The sequence below is a fragment of the Ascaphus truei genome, unplaced genomic scaffold (genome assembly GCF_040206685.1).
Source record: "Ascaphus truei isolate aAscTru1 unplaced genomic scaffold, aAscTru1.hap1 HAP1_SCAFFOLD_1927, whole genome shotgun sequence".
Taxonomy (NCBI): domain Eukaryota; kingdom Metazoa; phylum Chordata; class Amphibia; order Anura; family Ascaphidae; genus Ascaphus; species Ascaphus truei.
The window spans coordinates 1-18,221 of record NW_027454831.1 but is presented as its reverse complement, the minus strand read 5'-3'; the positions used below and the strand labels follow the sequence as shown (position 1 = coordinate 18,221).

Genomic DNA, 18,221 nt, shown 5'->3' with positions numbered 1-18,221 from the left:
AACCAAAAAAGGTTAAAAAACATTGATGTAGTGTATGACGTTTTCTGAGTCATTAATAGGATATATATGTATATACTCGCAATGTGCTTTGTGGTCTGATCGATCGGAATCGTTTTATTCTTGTGTATTTACACCTTCCCCAGGAATATGCACTCACTGTATATATGCATGTTCAGTGTCTATCCTGCGCACACAGTGCACGTGACGTGGGCACCCTGCATACACGCTTGGATGTGAGTGGGGGCGGGAGGAGTCCCCGCTCTGAGCTGTGCCTTTAAGTGAAAGTGGGATGACGCAGCCCTCGCCCCTCCCGGAACCCCCTCCTGCCCCCCTCCTCTCCCCGCACTCCGGAGCCGGCAGGAGCTGCAGCAGCATCATGCAGAGCCCCGCAGGTGACAGGGTGGGGGCGCTGCACATCTGGGGGGGTTATAGTGTGTAGATCATTTTACCCCGAGTGGGGTATGGGGGTTGGGGGTGGAAGATCTGCGTTGCAGTACAGTGGGGTGTGAGGACATACACTGGTAAGGGGCCGCTGTCCCACGCAGCTTACAGAGACTGCTCCCCCTCCCCCCCCAAAACAGATACACAAACACACCCACAAGTGTCACACACCTCCCACTGCGCACACTACAAACATGCAACCTGCACCCAACACCATCATTCTGCAGGGTCTCCCAGCGCAGGGTAACACCCCCACCCTACAAACATGTAACCTGCACCCAACCTCCCACACAACACCATCATTCTGCAGGGTCTCCCAGCGCAGGGTAACACCCCCACCCTACAAACATGTAACCTGCACCCAACCTCCCACACAACACCATCATTCTGCAGGGTCTCCCAGCGCAGGGTAACGCCCCCACCCTACAAACATGTAACCTGCACCCAACCTCCCACACAACACCATCATTCTGCAGGGTCTCCCAGCGCAGGGTAACACCCCCACCCTACAAACATGTAACCTGCACCCAACCTCCCACACAACACCATCATTCTGCAGGGTCTCCCAGCGCAGGGTAACGCCCCCACCCTACAAACATGTAACCTGCACCCAACCTCCCACACAACACCATCATTCTGCAGGGTATCCCAGCGCAGGGTAACACCCCCACCCTACAAACATGTAACCTGCACCCAACCTCCCACACAACACCATCATTCTGCAGGGTCTTCCAGCGCAGGGTAACACCCCCACCCTACAAACATGCAGCCTGCACCCAACACCATTCTGCAGGGTCTTCCAGCGCAGGGTAACACCCCCACCCCCATCTCCCCCCACCCTTGCAGGTATATGCACCCCGCCCCCCATGCAGGTATATGCACCCACCTCCCCCTGGTTTTCATCAGCTGTTCCTGATGAATAAGTGATTGGTTCTGGGTCTCCGCTATGGTGTTTGCTGTGTGCTGTTATTCTGAAGGTCACAGCGCTGCAGTCACATTTGCCAGCGTCCCCATGCCATTTGTGGGATCCTCTCGGGGGAGGGGGTGGTGATCTGTGGATCCCTCTTTTTGCAGTCCTGTTATGTCTGTTACATGTAGCGGGGGGGGGGGCACAAAGGGCCACCATTGTTGGTGGTCTGTGTGGGGCCCCTCTTATACAGTCAACTTTGCAGGAGGGTCACAAGGATGGGGAATCCTGTTTAGTGAATATGTGGGGGTCTCCGCAGCCGGGGGTGCGCACGATGGTGTGGGCGCCTTGGGGGTGAATTTTGGGGTCCACCAAACAATACAAGTGTCTGAGTCGGAGGTCTCCGCACCTCAGCACAAGCAGCTCCTGTCTGTAGACCGGGGGCCTGGTTTCCAGTGGCGTTCATTAGCGCTGGGATTATACACCCCAGCGTGCATGGACACCCCCTGTCCTGTCGCTTCGGAGGGACATTAATAGATTGGGGATCAGTGAGTCGTCATGTTCAAAGTCCCCTGTAAAATGATTAAACAATATAGTGATCTTGAGGATGATCACGCACACTTCTCGTGTGTGTGTGTGTGTGTGTGTGTGTGTGTGTGTGTAGATAGTATGAAGTGCAAACATGGTGCAGCCCTGCTCTGCAGAGCTTGCAATCTAATGAGCGCAGATTATTATTCCAGTTGTACAATGTATCATGCTGATTTCCTGGGGATCTGCGCTGGTCCCCTCTGGGAGGAGGAGGAGGGGAGGTGTCTGTATGTAGCTCCATCACCTAATTCAGCATCATCCCCGTTACCATGACAACCCCTGGGGGATGAGTGATGGGCAGGACGCCCAGTGCTGTGTGTGTCACTGGAGCACCGATCCCTCCCGCAGTGTGGTGAGACGGGGGAGTAATTGGGGGGGTCTCGCCTGGTGGGTTTCCAGTTCCCGGTTTTGGGGTCTGGTTGTGAAGCCTCCTGTCACCGTCCCTCTCTAAGTCACACAGGCTGGGGGATTGCGTCACTTGTGCCCCGGCGGCTCGTGTGGGGAGGAAGGTTATCCTTGCACGGGGAGGAGCCTGGTCCTTATTAACTCCTTGTGTGCTGCGCTCACACAGACATTTCCTGCGGGGTGTGAACGAGGCCGTGGACATTGTCAGGGTAGCAATGCAGAAATGTCACCCCGAGGATTGAAACGGGCGAGATGAAAAAATGTCTTTTTTTTTTAAATGGAAAAGTTCTGATTTGTATCAGTGAGACTCCGCTAAAGCCCGAGAAACGCGGCTAATAAAAATCAGTGAGACTCCACTAAAGCCCGAGACACGTGGATAATAAAAATCCGTGAGACTCCGCTAAAGCCCGAGAAACGCGGCTAATAAAAATCAGTGAGACTCCGCTAAAGCCCGAGACACGTGGATAATAAAAATCAGTGAGACTCCGCTAAAGCCCGAGACACGCGGCTAATAAAAATCAGTGAGACTCCGCTAAAGCCCGAGAAACGCGGCTAATAAAAATCAGTGAGACTCCACTAAAGCCCGAGACACGCGGCTAATAAAAATCAGTGAGACTCCACTAAAGCCCGAGAAACGCGGCTAATAAAAATCAGTGAGACTCCACTAAAGCCCGAGACACGTGGATAATAAAAATCAGTGAGACTCCACTAAAGCCCGAGAAACGCGGCTAATAAAAATCAGTGAGACTCCACTAAAGCCCGAGAAACGCGGCTAATAGAAATCAGTGAGACTCCACTAAAGCCCGAGACACGTGGATAATAAAAATCAGGGAGACTCCACTAAAGCCAGAGAAACGCGGCTAATAAAAATCAGTGAGACTCCACTAAAGCCCGAGACACGCGGCTAATAAAAATCAGTGAGACTCCGCTAAAGCCCGAGAAACGCGGCTAATAAAAATCAGTGAGACTCCACTAAAGCCCGAGACACGTGGATAATAAAAATCAGTGAGACTCCACTAAAGCCCGAGAAACGCGGCTAATAAAAATCAGTGAGACTCCACTAAAGCCCGAGACACGTGGATAATAAAAATCAGTGAGACTCCACTAAAGCCCGAGAAACGCGGCTAATAAAAATCAGTGAGACTCCACTAAAGCCCGAGACACGTGGATAATAAAAATCAGTGAGACTCCGCTAAAGCCCGAGAAACGCGGCTAATAAAAATCAGTGAGACTCCACTAAAGCCCGAGACACGTGGATAATAAAAATCAGTGAGACTCCACTAAAGCCCGAGACACGTGGATAATAAAAATCAGTGAGACTCCACTAAAGCCCGAGAAACGCGGCTAATAAAAATCAGTGAGACTCCACTAAAGCCCGAGACACGTGGATAATAAAAATCAGTGAGACTCCACTAAAGCCCGAGAAACGCGGCTAATAAAAATCAGTGAGACTCCACTAAAGCCCGAGACACGTGGATAATAAAAATCAGTGAGACTCCGCTAAAGCCCGAGAAACGCGGCTAATAAAAATCAGTGAGACTCCGCTAAAGCCCGAGAAACGCGGCTAATAAAAATCAGTGAGACTCCACTAAAGCCCGAGACACGTGGATAATAAAAATCAGTGAGACTCCGCTAAAGCCCGAGAAACGCGGCTAATAAAAATCAGTGAGACTCCACTAAAGCCCGAGACACGTGGATAATAAAAATCAGTGAGACTCCGCTAAAGCCCGAGACACGTGGATAATAAAAATCCGTGAGACTCCGCTAAAGCCCGAGACACGTGGATAATAAAAATCAGCGAGACTCCGCTAAAGCCCGAGACACGTGGATAATAAAAATCAGTGAGACTCCACTAAAGCCCGAGAAAAGCGGCTAATAAAAATCAGTGAGACTCCGCTAAAGCCCGAGACACGTGGATAATAAAAATCCGTGAGACTCCGCTAAAGCCCGAGAAATGCGGCTAATAAAAATCAGTGAGACTCCGCTAAAGCCCGAGACACGTGGATAATAAAAATCAGTGAGACTCCACTAAAGCCCGAGACACGTGGCTAATAAAAATCAGTGAGACTCCGCTAAAGCCCGAGACACGTGGCTAATAAAAATCAGTGAGACTCCGCTAAAGCCCGAGACACGTGGATAATAAAAATCAGTGAGACTCCACTAAAGCCCGAGACACGTGGATAATAAAAATCAGTGAGACTCCACTAAAGCCCGAGACACGTGGATAATAAAAATCAGTGAGACTCCACTAAAGCCCGAGACACGTGGATAATAAAAATCAGTGAGACTCCGCTAAAGCCCGAGAAACGCGGCTAATAAAAATCAGTGAGACTCCGCTAAAGCCCGAGAAACGCGGCTAATAAAAATCAGTGAGACTCCGCTAAAGCCCGAGACACGTGGATAATAAAAATCAGTGAGACTCCGCTAAAGCCCGAGAAACGCGGCTAATAAAAATCAGTGAGACTCCGCTAAAGCCCGAGAAACGCGGCTAATAAAAATCAGTGAGACTCCGCTAAAGCCCGAGAAACGCGGCTAATAAAAATCAGTGAGACTAACAGGTCTGCTGGGGGAGGGTAGTCTGTGCGTGTCTGCGTGTCTGCGTGTCTGCGTGTCTGCGTGTCTGCGTGTCTGTGTGTGTCTGCGTGTCTGCGTGTCTGTGTGTGTGTCTGTGTGTGTGTCTGTGTGTGTGTCTGTGTGTGTGTCTGCGTGTCTGTGTGTGTCTGCGTGTCTGTGTGTCTGTGTGTGTCTGTGTGTGTCTGTGTGTGTGTCTGCGTGTCTGTGTGTGTCTGCGTGTCTGTGTGTCTGTGTGTGTCTGTGTGTCTGTGTGTGTCTGTGTGTCTGTGTGTCTGTGTGTCTGTGTGTCTATGTGTGTGTGTGTGTGTCTGTGTGTGTGTCTGCGTGTCTGCGTGTGTGTGTGCCTGTGTGTGTGTCTGTGTGTCTGTGTGTCTCACAGGCAGTGGATGTGGCTTTGTGGAAGGGACACAAACTATTGCAGCGGATCACTAACCCAGTGAGCTGACCATCAAAGCTCACATTGCAGAATGTTATGGGAATTGATGACAGTTTCCATTGTTCATTTCCTCTTTCTGCCCCCTGCAGGGGGCGCTCTGTGCCGCCCCGTGTCGGCGCCGTGTTGCAGTGTACCGATGTCTATGACCGGAGTCAGGAGATCCTCGTCCGGCTCCCGGAGGTGACTGTTTCCCCCCCCATCCCATATACCTCTCTCCTGCTCTCCCTTTCCCCATCTCCTGCTCCCCCCTTTTCCCATCTCCTGCTCCCCCTTTCCCCATCTCCTGCTCCCTCCTCTCCCCATCTCCTGCTCCCCCCTTTCCCCATCTCCTGCTCCCCCTTTCCCCATCTCCTGCTCCCTCCTCTCCCCATCTCCTGCTCCCTCCTCTCTCCTGCTGGTTAATGGGATGTTACTGATAATGTGGGGCCTGATGTGCAGGTCTCCTGACTCTGATATCCCCCCCCCCCTTTCCCCCAGACGCACCTCCCCCCCGGTCACCATGAGGGACACGTACGGAACATCATCTGTCAGCAGCAGTTCAGGATCTTGCAAAGGAAGCGACGGAAGCCCCACCCCCAGGTAACCCTCTCCACCTCCCACCCCCCCCCTCCACCTCCCACCCCCGCCTCCACCTCCCACCTCCCACCCCTGCCTCCATCTCCCCCCGCTCCACTTCCCACCCCCCCCTCCACTTCCCACCCCCCCGCCTCCACCTCCCACCCCCTCCACTTCCCACCCCCAAGTAACCCCCCCTCCACCTCCCAGCCCCCCACCACCTCCCACCCCCCCCCCTCCACCTCCCACCCCCAAGTAACCCCCCCTCCACCTCCCAACCCCCAACCCCCCACCCCCCCCCCCCCATTTTAATGACCGGTTCTTACCTTCGGAGCGGTGGGCGGCGTCTACCAGCATCTTTTCCCTACATATCTTCTCAAAATGGCCGCGCGGTGTCACATGACAACGCGACGCCATGTAACTTCGTGACGTCATGTAGCGTCTGATTGCCATAGCAACGAAAGTCACGTTATGTATGTATGTCGTTATTTACATAGCGCCATTAATGTACATAGCGCTTCACAGCCGTAATACACGTGACAATCATATAAATAACAGGTCATGGGAATAAGTGCTTCAGCCATAAAAGGAACATTGTGGAATAGGAGTCCCTGCTCCGAAGAGCTTACAATCTAATTGGTAGGGGGGAACGTACAGAGACAGTAGGAGGGCGTTCTGGTAAGGGCATCGGCAGGGGGCCAAGCTTTATGTATCGTGTGTATAGTATTCGCCACAGTGCTATTCATATGCTTCTTTAAGCAGGTGTATCTTAAGGTGGGTCGTAAAGGTGGATAGAGAGGGTGCTAGTCGGGTATTGAGGGGAAGGGCATTCCAGAGGTGTGGGGCAGTCAGTGAGAAAGGTTTAAGGCGGGAGAGGGCTTTAGATACAAAGGGGGTAGAGAGAAGACCTCCTGGAGCAGAACGCAAGAGTCGGGATGGTAAATAGTGAGAAATTAGGGCTGAGATGTAAGGAGGAGCAGAAGAGTGTAAAGCTTTAAAGTGAGGAAGAGAACTGAGTGTGTGATACAGGATTTGATAGGAAGCCAGGAGAGGCATTTCATAAGGGGAGACGCCGAGACAGATTTAAGAAAGAGTAGAGTGATTCTGGAAGCAACGTTTAGGATAGATTGTAGGGGAGACGGGTGACAGGCAGGAAGGCCAGACAGCAGGAGGTTACAGTTATCAAGACGGGAGAGAATGAGGGCCTGAGTCAAAGTCGAGTAACAGAGGAAAGGACGTGTCTTAGTAATATTGCGGAGGAAAAAGCGACAGGTTTTCGATACGCTTTGAATGTGAGGGGAGAATGTGAGAGCAGTCTAGTGTGACCCCTAGGCAGTGTGCTTGGGCTACTGGGTGAATGATAGTACTTCCAACACTGTGGAAGGAGGAAATAGGGCCAGGTTTTGGAGGAAGTATGAGGAGCTCTGTTTTTGCCATGTTAAGTTAAGTCGGATGAGGGCCATCCAGGATGATATAGCAGAGAGACATTCAGAAACTTTGGTCTGTACAGCAGGTGTAAGGTCAGGGGTTGAAAGGTAAATTTGTGTGTTGTCAGCATAGAGGTGATATTTAAGCCCAAGAGATTTGATTAGGTCACCAAGAGAAAATGTGTACAGAGAAAAGAGAAGAGGTCCCAGGACAGAGCCCTGGGGTACCCCCACAGAGAGGTCGATAGAGGAGGAGGAGGTGTTAGCAAAAGAGACACTGAAAGTACGATGGGAGAGGTAGGAGGAGATTCAGGATAGAGTTTTGTTACGAATACCAAGCGCATGGAGAATGTGAAGGAGAAGAGGGTGGTCCACGGTGCAAAATGCTGCAGAGAGGTCGAGTAATATGAGCAGAGTGTAATGATCTCTGTCTTTGGCAGCATGGAGGTCATTAGTTATTTTTGTGAGGGCTGTTTCAGTGGAGTGAGCAGTGCGGAAGCCAGATTGTAGAGGGTCTAGGAGAGAAAATGGAGAAAATGTTGAGAAAATGGAGCAAATGAGAGAATACAAGACGTTCAAGGAGTTTGGAGGCAAAAGGCAGGAGGGAGACGGGTCGATAGTTAGAAAGACAGGTAGGGCCAAGCTTGCTGTTTTTGAGTAATGGTTTAACTGTTGCATGTTTGAAGGAGGAGGGAAAGGTACCAGAGTAGAGGGAAGCGTTAAAAAAATGTGTGTGAGCGTAGGGGTTATAGTAGGAGCAATGTGGTTACATCACGTGGCATTCCCGTTGGCATGGTAACGCAACGCCATGTTGAGAAGGTATGCAGGGGTAAGATGCTGGTAGACGCTGCCCGCCACCACAGGTAAGAAAATGGAGGCACCGGTTCGGCGAACTTGTGAAATTTTAGTAACAGGTTCGCATAGAATCCGTGTTGTGTGAAAACCACAGATCCTGGCACCGGTTTCCCTGCAGTTCCAATATATTTATTCCCGGGACATCTTACAATACCGACCTTTAGTTAGTGCAGGAATAAGACGTTATGGGTTATAGGCGGAGAGCAGTGTATTTGGGTAGCTGTTTCTTTCTGCTCTGAGCTCATTTTCCTCAAGCTTGGCCTTTTCTAACTATAAATGAACCTTTTTAATTTTAGGCTTGTTAGTATGAAGAGACAAAGCACAAGGCTTATATTCAGTATTACGGTCGTATATCTGCTGTCTGTGTCCCGGGCCCTGGCTATGTTTAATTTTGCACTGTGTGAATCCTTGTCTCTGCATTTTCACAGAGAATGCAAAATAAAATTAACCTTTTTAAATGGCCTCTTCAAGCTGACCTTTGAACCACAAAAAATCTATCTACATAACCCCCCCCCAATGCTGCCTCCTTCCCCCCCACCCCCCTTATGTAACCTCCCCCCAATGCAGCCTCTTCCCCCCCCACCCCCCTTATGTAACCTCCCCCCAATGCAGCCTCTTCCCCCACCCCCCTTATGTAACCTCCTCCCAATGCAGCCCCCCCCACCCCCCTTATGTAACCTCCTCCCAATGCAGCCTCTTCCCCCCCCACCCCCCTTATGTAACCTCCCAATGCTGCCTCCCACCACCCCCCTTATGTAACCTCCTCTCAATGCAGCCTCCTTCCCTCCCCACCCCCCTTATGTAACCTCCTCCCAATGCAGCCTCCCCTCCCCACCCCCCTTATGTAACCTCTTCCCAATGCAGCCCCCCCCCCCCCCACCCTCCAGGTAACTCCGCTCCCTTGCACCAGCATAATCTCTCGCGCGGTCTCCCCCCTCCACAGGCGCTCCGCCAAATATACTCTCTGCAGTGACAACCACGGCATCAAACCCCCCACCCCGGAGCAGTACCTCACCCCGCTGCAGCAGAAGGAGGTCTGCATCCGGCACCTGAGGTCCCGGCTCAAGGACATGCACGACGCTATGCACGAGAGGTGAGACGCTCTGCAGGGGAGGAGAGGTTCAGCAGACATGGGAGGTTCCGCATGCTCTGCAGGAGACGTGTGATGGAGCGGTGTTTGGTGTGACAGAGCAAAACTTGGTGACACTGGTCAACTGGAGACCTGAGGGCCCGGTGACAACCGTCTTTTCTCTGTGGGAAGGTCCGCCGACCTTCTGTGACCTCACATCCTCCTCGTCTCCCTGGCTTCCTCTTTCCATCTCTCTCGCTCTCCTTCTTCTTTCCTTCTCTCGCTGTCCCCCCCGCCCCCTCTCCATCTCGAGCTCTCCCCCTTTCTTCCTCTCTCCCCCGTGCAGAGACTCTGAGGTGGACGAGCTGAGGTCCCACCTGAGCCGCATGCAGGAGGACTGGATAGAGGAGGAGTGTCACCGGGTGGAGGCCCAGCTGGCGCTGAAGGCGGCCCAGCACGAGATCCAGCAGCTGCGCGGGGTCATGGAGAACGTGCAGAGCCGCCTGAGCGACACCGACACCGGGGTCCAGAAGTACTTCGCCGACATCAACCAGCAGAACCGCAAGTTGGAGACGCTGCTCCAGAGCGTGGAGCTGGCGCAGGACGGGGCGGAGGGTGGAGGCTCCGCGGGGGGCTCGCCCGCCCGCTCCTTGACCCGCAGCTCCACCTACACCAAGCTGAGCGAGCGGCCCGCGGAGGACACTGGGGACAGCGGATACACCGCTCCGGACGACAGCCTGAGCCGCTCCGACCCCCTGGATCACAGCAGCGCGGTGTCCTCCGGCACAGAGTGCTGCCTCGGGGAAGGGCCGCCATGCTTGGGAGCGCGCCCCCCTCCGCTGTGCGCAGAGGTGGCGGTGCAGGCCAGCAGCGTGACCGACTGCGGGGTGCAGACGGACGCGGCCCCAGGGACGCCCGACCCTGACGCCATCTTGGAGAAAGTGCTTCAGTCGCACGTGGGTGGCAGCCCCTCCTGTTCCCCGTGGGATCCCGAGCAGCCGGGCCCCCTCCCCGCGTCCCCTGACCCCAGCTGCGTGGTGCTGGTGGCAGAAGGCGGCCCGGGGGGGGAAGCCGGGACGGAGGAGCCCGACGCGCCCCTGAGCTACTGGAGCCGGTACTTTGTGGTGGACCTGCTGGCCGTTTTGATCCCCGTGGTCCCCACCGTGGCCTGGTTGTGCCGCGCGCAGAGGCAGCCGGGGCAACCCGTCTACAACATTAGCTCCCTGATGCGAGGATGCTGCTCCGTCGCTCTGCACTCCATCCGCCGGATCAGCTGCCGTCCGGTCAGCGCCCCGTCCGGCCAGCCCTGACCCCTACAGAAGGGGGGCTCTTCACACTGCACTGTGCACGCTCCCTCCTGGGCCAGGCGTTCCCACGCCCGTCTCTGAGACTACCTCTTCCCACGGATCTGCACTATGTGGGGTGCTGCACCCAGTGTCCAGCTGAGTATCTGCCCCCAGGGGGCAATTGTCTGTGCGGAGGGGGGTGGTGTTATGGTCACTCAGATCATGGAGTGAGAACTCTGGGGCATACACTGGAGAGCGCCGGGTCAGTAAGAACACGGCGTGCACTGCGTGTCCGTGTGCACTGCGTGTCCGTGTGCACTGCGTGTCCGTGTGCACTGCATGCCTCCCCACGCACTCTGTTACCAGCCTCCCTCACTCTGGCAGTGACGCGGGCCACAGGCTGGGAGTCACATGGATGTGAGTGTGGATGTTAGGCGTGTGGTAAGCACGGGACTGGTTTTGAGGCTCCTGTAGACCAATTGGAGAGAGCCGCCTCTGTGTCCTGTAAGAATGAACCCCCTCACTGCTGGGAAGTACAGCCATGAAGAGGTTAACACATCTAGAATATAGTGTATATAGAGATCGATGTAGGGTGCGTGTTGTATTTAATCAGCCATGTCATTTTATGATGGGACACGTGTGTGTGTGTGTATACATACACGGCTGCTCTCTACGTGCACAGGCAAGATCATTCTGTCCCATGTGTATTTTGTGTGTCTCAGTACAACAGATCATGTGTTACCTGTCTGCTCACACGCGTGAAGGATCCAGTCATGTACTTGTGTGGTATTTGAAGCTGTGTGTGTCTGCACCGTATGCATCATTTAATGCGTCTCTACCGTGGGGTGAACAGCATGACCCACACATGTGCACGGAGGCTGTGCGTGTCTGCCACATATATTACATGTAGGTACATCTGCTCTCTATACGTGTGTGCGTGTGAAAAAGAATAGCCAGAAACACGCCATGTACATATGGAACATAACACTATACATACATGTTGATGCCATGTTCCTGGTGTGTCCGTGTGTATAAGACAGTACCCAGGCGGCCGGAACACATCTCGTGCTGGTTACTGTTAGGCTGAGGCAGTGAGGGTCGGACATTCCCCCGGATCGTCGGGAAAAAGGTGACGTTTTGCTGCAGAACAAGGTGACATTGATCCATAGGATGCTGTTTGTTCTCTGCTCCCCGTGACCTTGTTCTAGTTAATGACACCAGTATGTAAGGGGTGTGGGTGTGTGTGTGTTATACACAGTGTGAGCTGTATACTGTATACGCAGGCAGGATGCCGCCTCGCTGTGTCTGTATGTTTGCACTTAGTGCATAGAGCGGCCAACTCCAGTCCTCAAGGGCCGCCGCCAGGTCTTGGGGATATCCCTGCTTCAGCACAGGTCAACTGAGCCACTGACCGATTGGAGCCACCTGTGCTGAAGCAGGGATATCCCCATTACCTGTCCTGTTGGTGGCCCGTGAGGACAGGAGTTGGCCGCCTTATGCACGCGGTGTATGTTCTACGTTTGTGCGCAGCCCGCACGTCCGCTCCCTGCCTGTTCCACAGTCCGCGGGTCACTAATACTGTTGAGGGGGCAGGTTCTGGGGGTCATGCTGCTGTTGGGCCCCGGTATACAGTTGAATGGTGGGACATGGCCCTGCCTGTATCACACTGGGACCCCCCCCCTCCCCCGGATTAATGTCACTGCGCAGACTCGTTTGTGACACGGGGGAACAGAATTGTGATTTTTTATGGCAGTGATACATCCTGGGTTGTCTAACCCCCTGGGTGCCTGTGGAGCATTGCGTGGCATGGTACAGGTATACCTTGCTTTGCAATGCACTGCAGTCCGCTCTGGTACAGGGAGGGGATGGGGGGGGGATATTCCTGGAAAATGTCACTCGCTGCAGGAATCCTCCAGCCTGGGGGGGGGGGGGGGGGAGGGGGGGGTGCCCTCATGGCCTTTTTATTTTAGGGGGGGGGGGCATGTTTGTCACGTGTTCTCGGGGACAGAGCTTCCACCCAAACTGTACTGATGCAGACTGCCTCAGAGGAGACCCCAATGCTATATGGGGGGAGGTGGGCGCAGGGGGGGCAGTGTTCCGCCTCAGCAGTGAAAGGGTTAAAAGAGTGGTGATGCAATTTGTGGGTGTATTTATTTGGGGGGAGGGGGAGTGACGAACTGCCGGGTCTGCTCATGTCACCAAGTTGTCACATTCATAGCACTTCTATGTAAGGGGGGAGGAGGGGACATTACTTAGCACTTCTCATGTGTTCAATATAATACAAGTTTGTGACATGAATCATCGGCTCGAGGGGTCACTTTAGTGCCTGTCACTCCTTGTCCCTGTCACAAGGACATGTGATGCAGTGACAGTGTCGCCTATAGCAGGAGTGGCCAACTCCAGTCCTCAAGGGCTGCCAACAGGCCAGGTTTTCAGGATATCCCTGCTTCAGCACAGGTGGTGCAGGCAGAATGATTAAGCCACCTGTGCTATAGCAGGGGTATCCTGAAAACCCAGCCTGTTGGTGGCCCTTGAGGAGTGGAGTTGGCAGCCCTGCACTACAGATAAATGTATACGATAATAGAATTAAATAAATTATAATAAAATCTGTATAGAGAGAATATATATTTTTGATGTTGCTGCTTCCGCTGTCTGTCCTGCTGAATGTATTAAACCGGCCTGAGCCACGTCCCGCTGTCCGACTCTCTCTTCAGCGCCTTGCAGGGTGTCTGACACCGAGGGGTTAACATCAAGAGTATGAGAGAATGACTGGTTTAGACTTTTCTTTAATAAAAATACAGAGTTTCCAGTATACAGAAAAATATTCACACGCGAGGAGCAGAGAGAGAGACCGGGGAGGGGGGGGGAGAGAGAGAGAGAGACCGGGGAGGGGGGGGAGAGAGAGAGAGACCGGGGAGGGGGGGGAGAGAGAGAGACCGGGGAGGGGGGGGGAGAGAGAGAGACCGGGGGAGGGGGGGAGAGAGAGAGACCGGGGAGGGGGGGGGAGAGAGAGAGACCGGGGGGAGGGGGGGGGAGAGAGAGAGACCGGGGAGGGGGGGAGAGAGAGAGACCGGTGAGCGGGGAGGGGGGGAGAGAGAGAGACCCGGGGAGGGGGGGGAGAGAGAGAGACCGGGTGAGGGGGGGAGAGAGAGAGACCCGGGGGAGGGGGGGGGGAGAGAGAGACCGGGGGAGGGGGAGGGAGAGAGACCAGGGGAGGGGGGGGAGAAAGAGAGACCGGGGAGGGGGGGGGAGAGAGAGAGACCGGGGAGGGGGGGGGGGGGAGAGAGAGACCGGGAGGGGGGGGGGAGAGAGAGAGACCGGGGAGGGGGGGAGAGAGAGAGAACCGGGGAGGGGGGGGGGAGAGAGAGACCGGGGAGGGGGGGGGAGAGAGAGACCGGGGAGGGGGGTGAGAGAGAGAGACCGGGGAGGCGGGGAGAGAGAGAGACAGGGGAGGGGGGGGAGAGAGAGACACAAAACAAAAACAAAACCATCACACCCCGCAGGGTCTGGGGGAGCAGAGAGAGAACACACAGGGCCTGGGGGAGCAGAGAGAGAACACACGGGGCCTCGGGGGAGGTAGGTTAGTAAGGTGCTGGCTGAAAGAGGTTCCCCGATTCCTCAATGGAGGAGGTGAGGGGCAGCGCAGGGTTCACTGGGGGGGTGAGGGTAGCGAGAACGAGAGCCCGCTCGTTGGGGGACAACGGTTAGGACAGAGCTCGCTCGTTGGGGACCACGGTTAGGAGAGCCCGCTCGTTGGGGACACACAGATAGAAGGACAGAGCCCGCTCGTTGGGGACACGGTTAGAAGGACAGAGCCCGCTCGTAGGGGACACGGTTAGGACAGAGCCCGCTCGTAGGGGACACGGTTAGGACAGAGCTCGCTCGTAGGGGACACCGGTTAGGACAGAGCTCGCTCGTTGGGGACACGGTTAGGACAGAGCTCGCTCGTAGGGGACACGGTTAGGACAGAGCCCGCTCGTAGGGGACACGGTTAGGACAGAGCTCGCACGTTGGGGACAAGGTTAGGACAGAGCTCGCACGTAGGGGACACGGTTAGGACAGAATGCTCGCTCGTAGGGGACACGGTTAGGACAGAGCTCGCTCGTTGGGGACACGGTTAGGACAGAGCTCGCACGTAGGGGACACGGTTAGGACAGAGCTCGCACGTAGGGGACACGGTTAGGACAGAATGCTCGCTCGTAGGGGACACGGTTAGGACAGAATGCTCGCTCGTAGGGGACACGGTTAGGACAGAATGCTCGCTCGTAGGGGACACGGTTAGGACAGAGCTCGCTCGTAGGGGACACGGTTAGGACAGAGCTCGCACATAGGGGACACGGTTAGGACAGAATGCTCGCTCGTAGGGGACACGGTTAGGACAGAGCTCGCTCGTAGGGGACACGGTTAGGACAGAGCTCGCTCGTTGGGACACGGTTAGGATAGAGCTCGCTCGTAGGGGGACACGGTTAGGACAGCTCGCTCGTAGGGGACATGGTTAGAACAGAGTGCTCGCTCATTGGGGACACGGTTAGGACAAAGTTCGCTCATTGGGGACACGGTTAGGACAGAGCTCGCTCGTAGGGGACACGGTTAGGACAGAGCTCGCTCGTTGGGGACACGGTTAGGATAGAGCTCGCTCGTAGGGACACGGTTAGGACAGCTCGCTCGTAGGGGACACGGTTAGAACAGAGTGCTCGCTCATTGGGGACACGGTTAGGACAGAGTTCGCTCATTGGGGACACGGTTAGAAGGACAGAGCTCGCTGGTAGGGGACACGGTTAGGACAGAGCTCGCTCGTTGGGGACACGGTTAGGACAGAGCTCGCTCATTGGGGACACGGTTAGAAGGACAGAGCTCGCTGGTAGGGGTCACGGTTAGAAGGGACAGAGCTTGCTGGTAGGGGACACAGTTGGAAGGACAGAGCTCGCTGGTAGGGGACACGGTTGGAAGGACAGAGCTCGCTGGTAGGGGACACGGTTGGAAGGACAGAGCTCGCTGGTAGGGGACACGGTTGGAAGGACAGAGCTCGCTGGTAGGGGACACGGTTGGAAGGACAGAGCTCGCTCGTAAAGGACACTGTTCTGTGGGGAGGTGACCAGTGCTACCAATTTCTTAAACTGCTCCAAATCGGCTGTCTGTCTTCACGTCTCTATTCAGTGCAGGAGATTCAGGGCGCTCCGTATAACCAACAGGACAGGAACAGAAAGCTGTAAGGTGCTGAGTGAGGGCAGTGGGTGAGCTCTGGGCAGACCTAATTGTAGAGAACTCGCTCCCCCCAAACACATTGCAGACGGCAGCTCCACGGGGTGTCACACCTCCGGGGATGGAGTGGTCCATGGAGGATTTCAGCAGCCCCGAGGACATCCTGAGAACGAGGAAATAAAGCCAATTAGTAAGTTCGCATCATTATGAGTGACGCTGTGCGCGGGCGCCGCTTACACGTTGATTCCTGTATTTGAAGTTGTAACCTCCAGCAAATAAAGTGCCGTATAACATCGACGTAACGCAATAAAACACAATAACACGCAATAATAAAACACAATAACGCAATAATAAAACACAATAACGCAATAATAAAACACAATAACGCGCAGTAATAAAACACAATAACACGCAGTAATAAAACACAATAACACGCAATAATAAAACACAATAACGCGCAATAATAAAACACAATAACGCGCAGTAATAAAACACAATAACGCGCAATAATAAAACACAATAACGCGCAATAATAAAACACAATAACGCGCAGTAATAAAACACAATAACGCGCAATAATAAAACACAATAACACGCAGTAATAAAACACAATAACACGCAGTAATAAAACACAATAACACGCAGTAATAAAACACAATAACACGCAGTAATAAAACACAATAACACGCAGTAATAAAACACAATAACACGCAGTAATAAAACACAATAACACGCAATAATAAAACCTATCAAGTTACTCATGAAGAAATTCTCACAAATTGGATTACAGGCACAGTGACAAATAATTACAATATGCGCCCAGCACATGCGATAATCTTCGTTAAATTGTAGCACGGCCCCCCGTGAGTGATCTCACCGGGGGTCCGCACTACAGTGTAACGAAGATACTTGATACTTGGCGGTTAGATCCGGGGAGATGGAATCACTGTAGATTTGAGTTCTAAGCGTTTGACCCGCAGGTCACAGACTCGGCGCTGTCCTGGTGACTTGCGGTGGGGGGGGGGGGGGGGGCATGGTTCTGTTTATGGGGGAGGGGGTCGTCACCGTTTCATGATGTGCTCGTAGATGATACAGGGAATGACCGTCACCGTGACCGTGCGTCCCCGCCCCGCCCGCCCAGAATGTCCCCAAGCTGCCGATCCTGTGACAGACGCAGCAGAGATTAACAAGCAGAGCTAATGAGGAGAGACCCGGGGACTGTACAGGCCCGCCCCTCACTATACACAGTGTGTGACCACACACACACACACCACACACACATTGTGAGGCAAACGCATTATACTCTACAGTGCACATTCCCTGTCCACACACACCTAACACTCTTTTCTCCCTCTACATACAGCATCTCTCACATTTACACACACAGTGCTCTCATAGGGATACTCATGTACACTTACGCACGCACATGCACACACACACACACACATTCTTGAACACTAACACAACCATTTTTGCACACGTGCACTCCCTTGTGCACACACAATCATTCTACACACTTACTCCTTGCACACACAACCTCTCTCCCCATCTATTTCTCTCTCTCCCCATCTCTCTCTCTCCCCCCCCATCTCTCTCTCTCCCCCCCCATCTCACTTTCTCCCCCCCACTCTCTCTCCCCCCCCATCCCTCTCTCCCCATCTCTCCTCCCCCCCATCTCTCCTCTCACCCCCCATCTCTCTCTCTCCCCCCCATCTCTCTCTCTTCCCCCCATCTCTCTCTCTCCCTCTCTCCCCCCCATCTCTCTCTCTCTCTCTCCCCCCCCATCACTCTCTCTCTTCCTCCCCATCTCTCTCTCTCTCTCCCCCCCATCTCTCTCTCTCTCTTCCCCCCCATCTCTCTCTCTTCCCCCCCATCTCTCACTCTCCCCCCCATCTCCTCTCTCCCCACTCCATCTCTCTCTCTCCCCCCCATCTCTCTCTCTCCCCCCCATCTCTCTCTTCCCCCCCATCTCTCTCTCCCCCCATCCTCTCCCTCTCTCTCCCCCCCCATCTCTCCTCTCCCCCCCATCTCTCTCTCTCTCCCCCCCATCTCTCTCTCTCCCCCCCATCCTCTCTCTCTCCCCCCATCTCTCTCTCTCCCCCCATCTCACTCTCTCTCCCCCCATCTCTCTCTCTCCCATCTCTCTCCCCTCCCATCTCTCTCTCTCTCCCATCCATCTCTCTCTCTCCATCATCTCTCCCTCCTTCCATCTCTCTCTCCCATCCACTCTCTCTCTCTCTCCCATCCATCTCTCTCTCTCTCTCTCTCCCATCCATCTCTCTCTCTCTCTCTCTCTCTCTCTCTCCCATCCCCCATCCTCTCTCTCTCTTTCTCTCCCCATCCATCTCTCTCTCTCTCTCCCATCCATCTCTCTCCTCTCCCCCACTTCCCATCTCTCTCTCTCCCCCATCCATCTCTCTCCCCCTCCCCCCATCCATCTCTCTCCCTCCCCCATCCATCTCTCTCTCCCCCATCC

The 18,221-nt window shown here is 54.2% G+C and overlaps 1 protein-coding gene and 1 long non-coding RNA gene across 2 annotated transcripts; one reads left to right on the top strand and one right to left on the bottom strand.

Moving 5' to 3' along the window:
• Positions 1–228: 228 nt before the first annotated feature.
• Positions 229–12,401, top strand: SNPH (syntaphilin). The gene is made up of 5 exons (XM_075582133.1): positions 229–392; positions 5,441–5,531; positions 5,829–5,930; positions 9,132–9,281; positions 9,604–12,401. The coding sequence occupies exons 1-5, from the start codon at positions 290–292 to the stop codon at positions 10,565–10,567; spliced, it is 1,410 nt and encodes a 469-aa protein (XP_075438248.1). The 5' UTR covers positions 229–289; the 3' UTR covers positions 10,568–12,401.
• Positions 12,402–14,368: 1,967 nt separating this feature from the next.
• Positions 14,369–16,882, bottom strand: LOC142477081 (uncharacterized). The gene is made up of 2 exons (XR_012792168.1): positions 16,811–16,882; positions 14,369–15,908 (listed from the first exon to the last, which is right to left on the bottom strand). It is a non-coding gene; the product is annotated as an uncharacterized LOC142477081 (long non-coding RNA).
• Between the last annotated feature and the right edge of the window lie 1,339 nt (positions 16,883–18,221).

Coding starts and splice junctions, on each gene's coding strand:
- SNPH (XM_075582133.1), top strand. CDS start 290: ATGACGCAGCCCTCGCCCCTCCCGGAACCCCCTCCTGCCCCCCTCCTC. Junction 5,532..5,828: donor TCCTCGTCCGGCTCCCGGAG/GTGACTGTTTCC, acceptor CCTTTCCCCCAG/ACGCACCTCCCCCCCGGTCA. Junction 5,931..9,131: donor GACGGAAGCCCCACCCCCAG/GTAACCCTCTCC, acceptor CCCCCTCCACAG/GCGCTCCGCCAAATATACTC.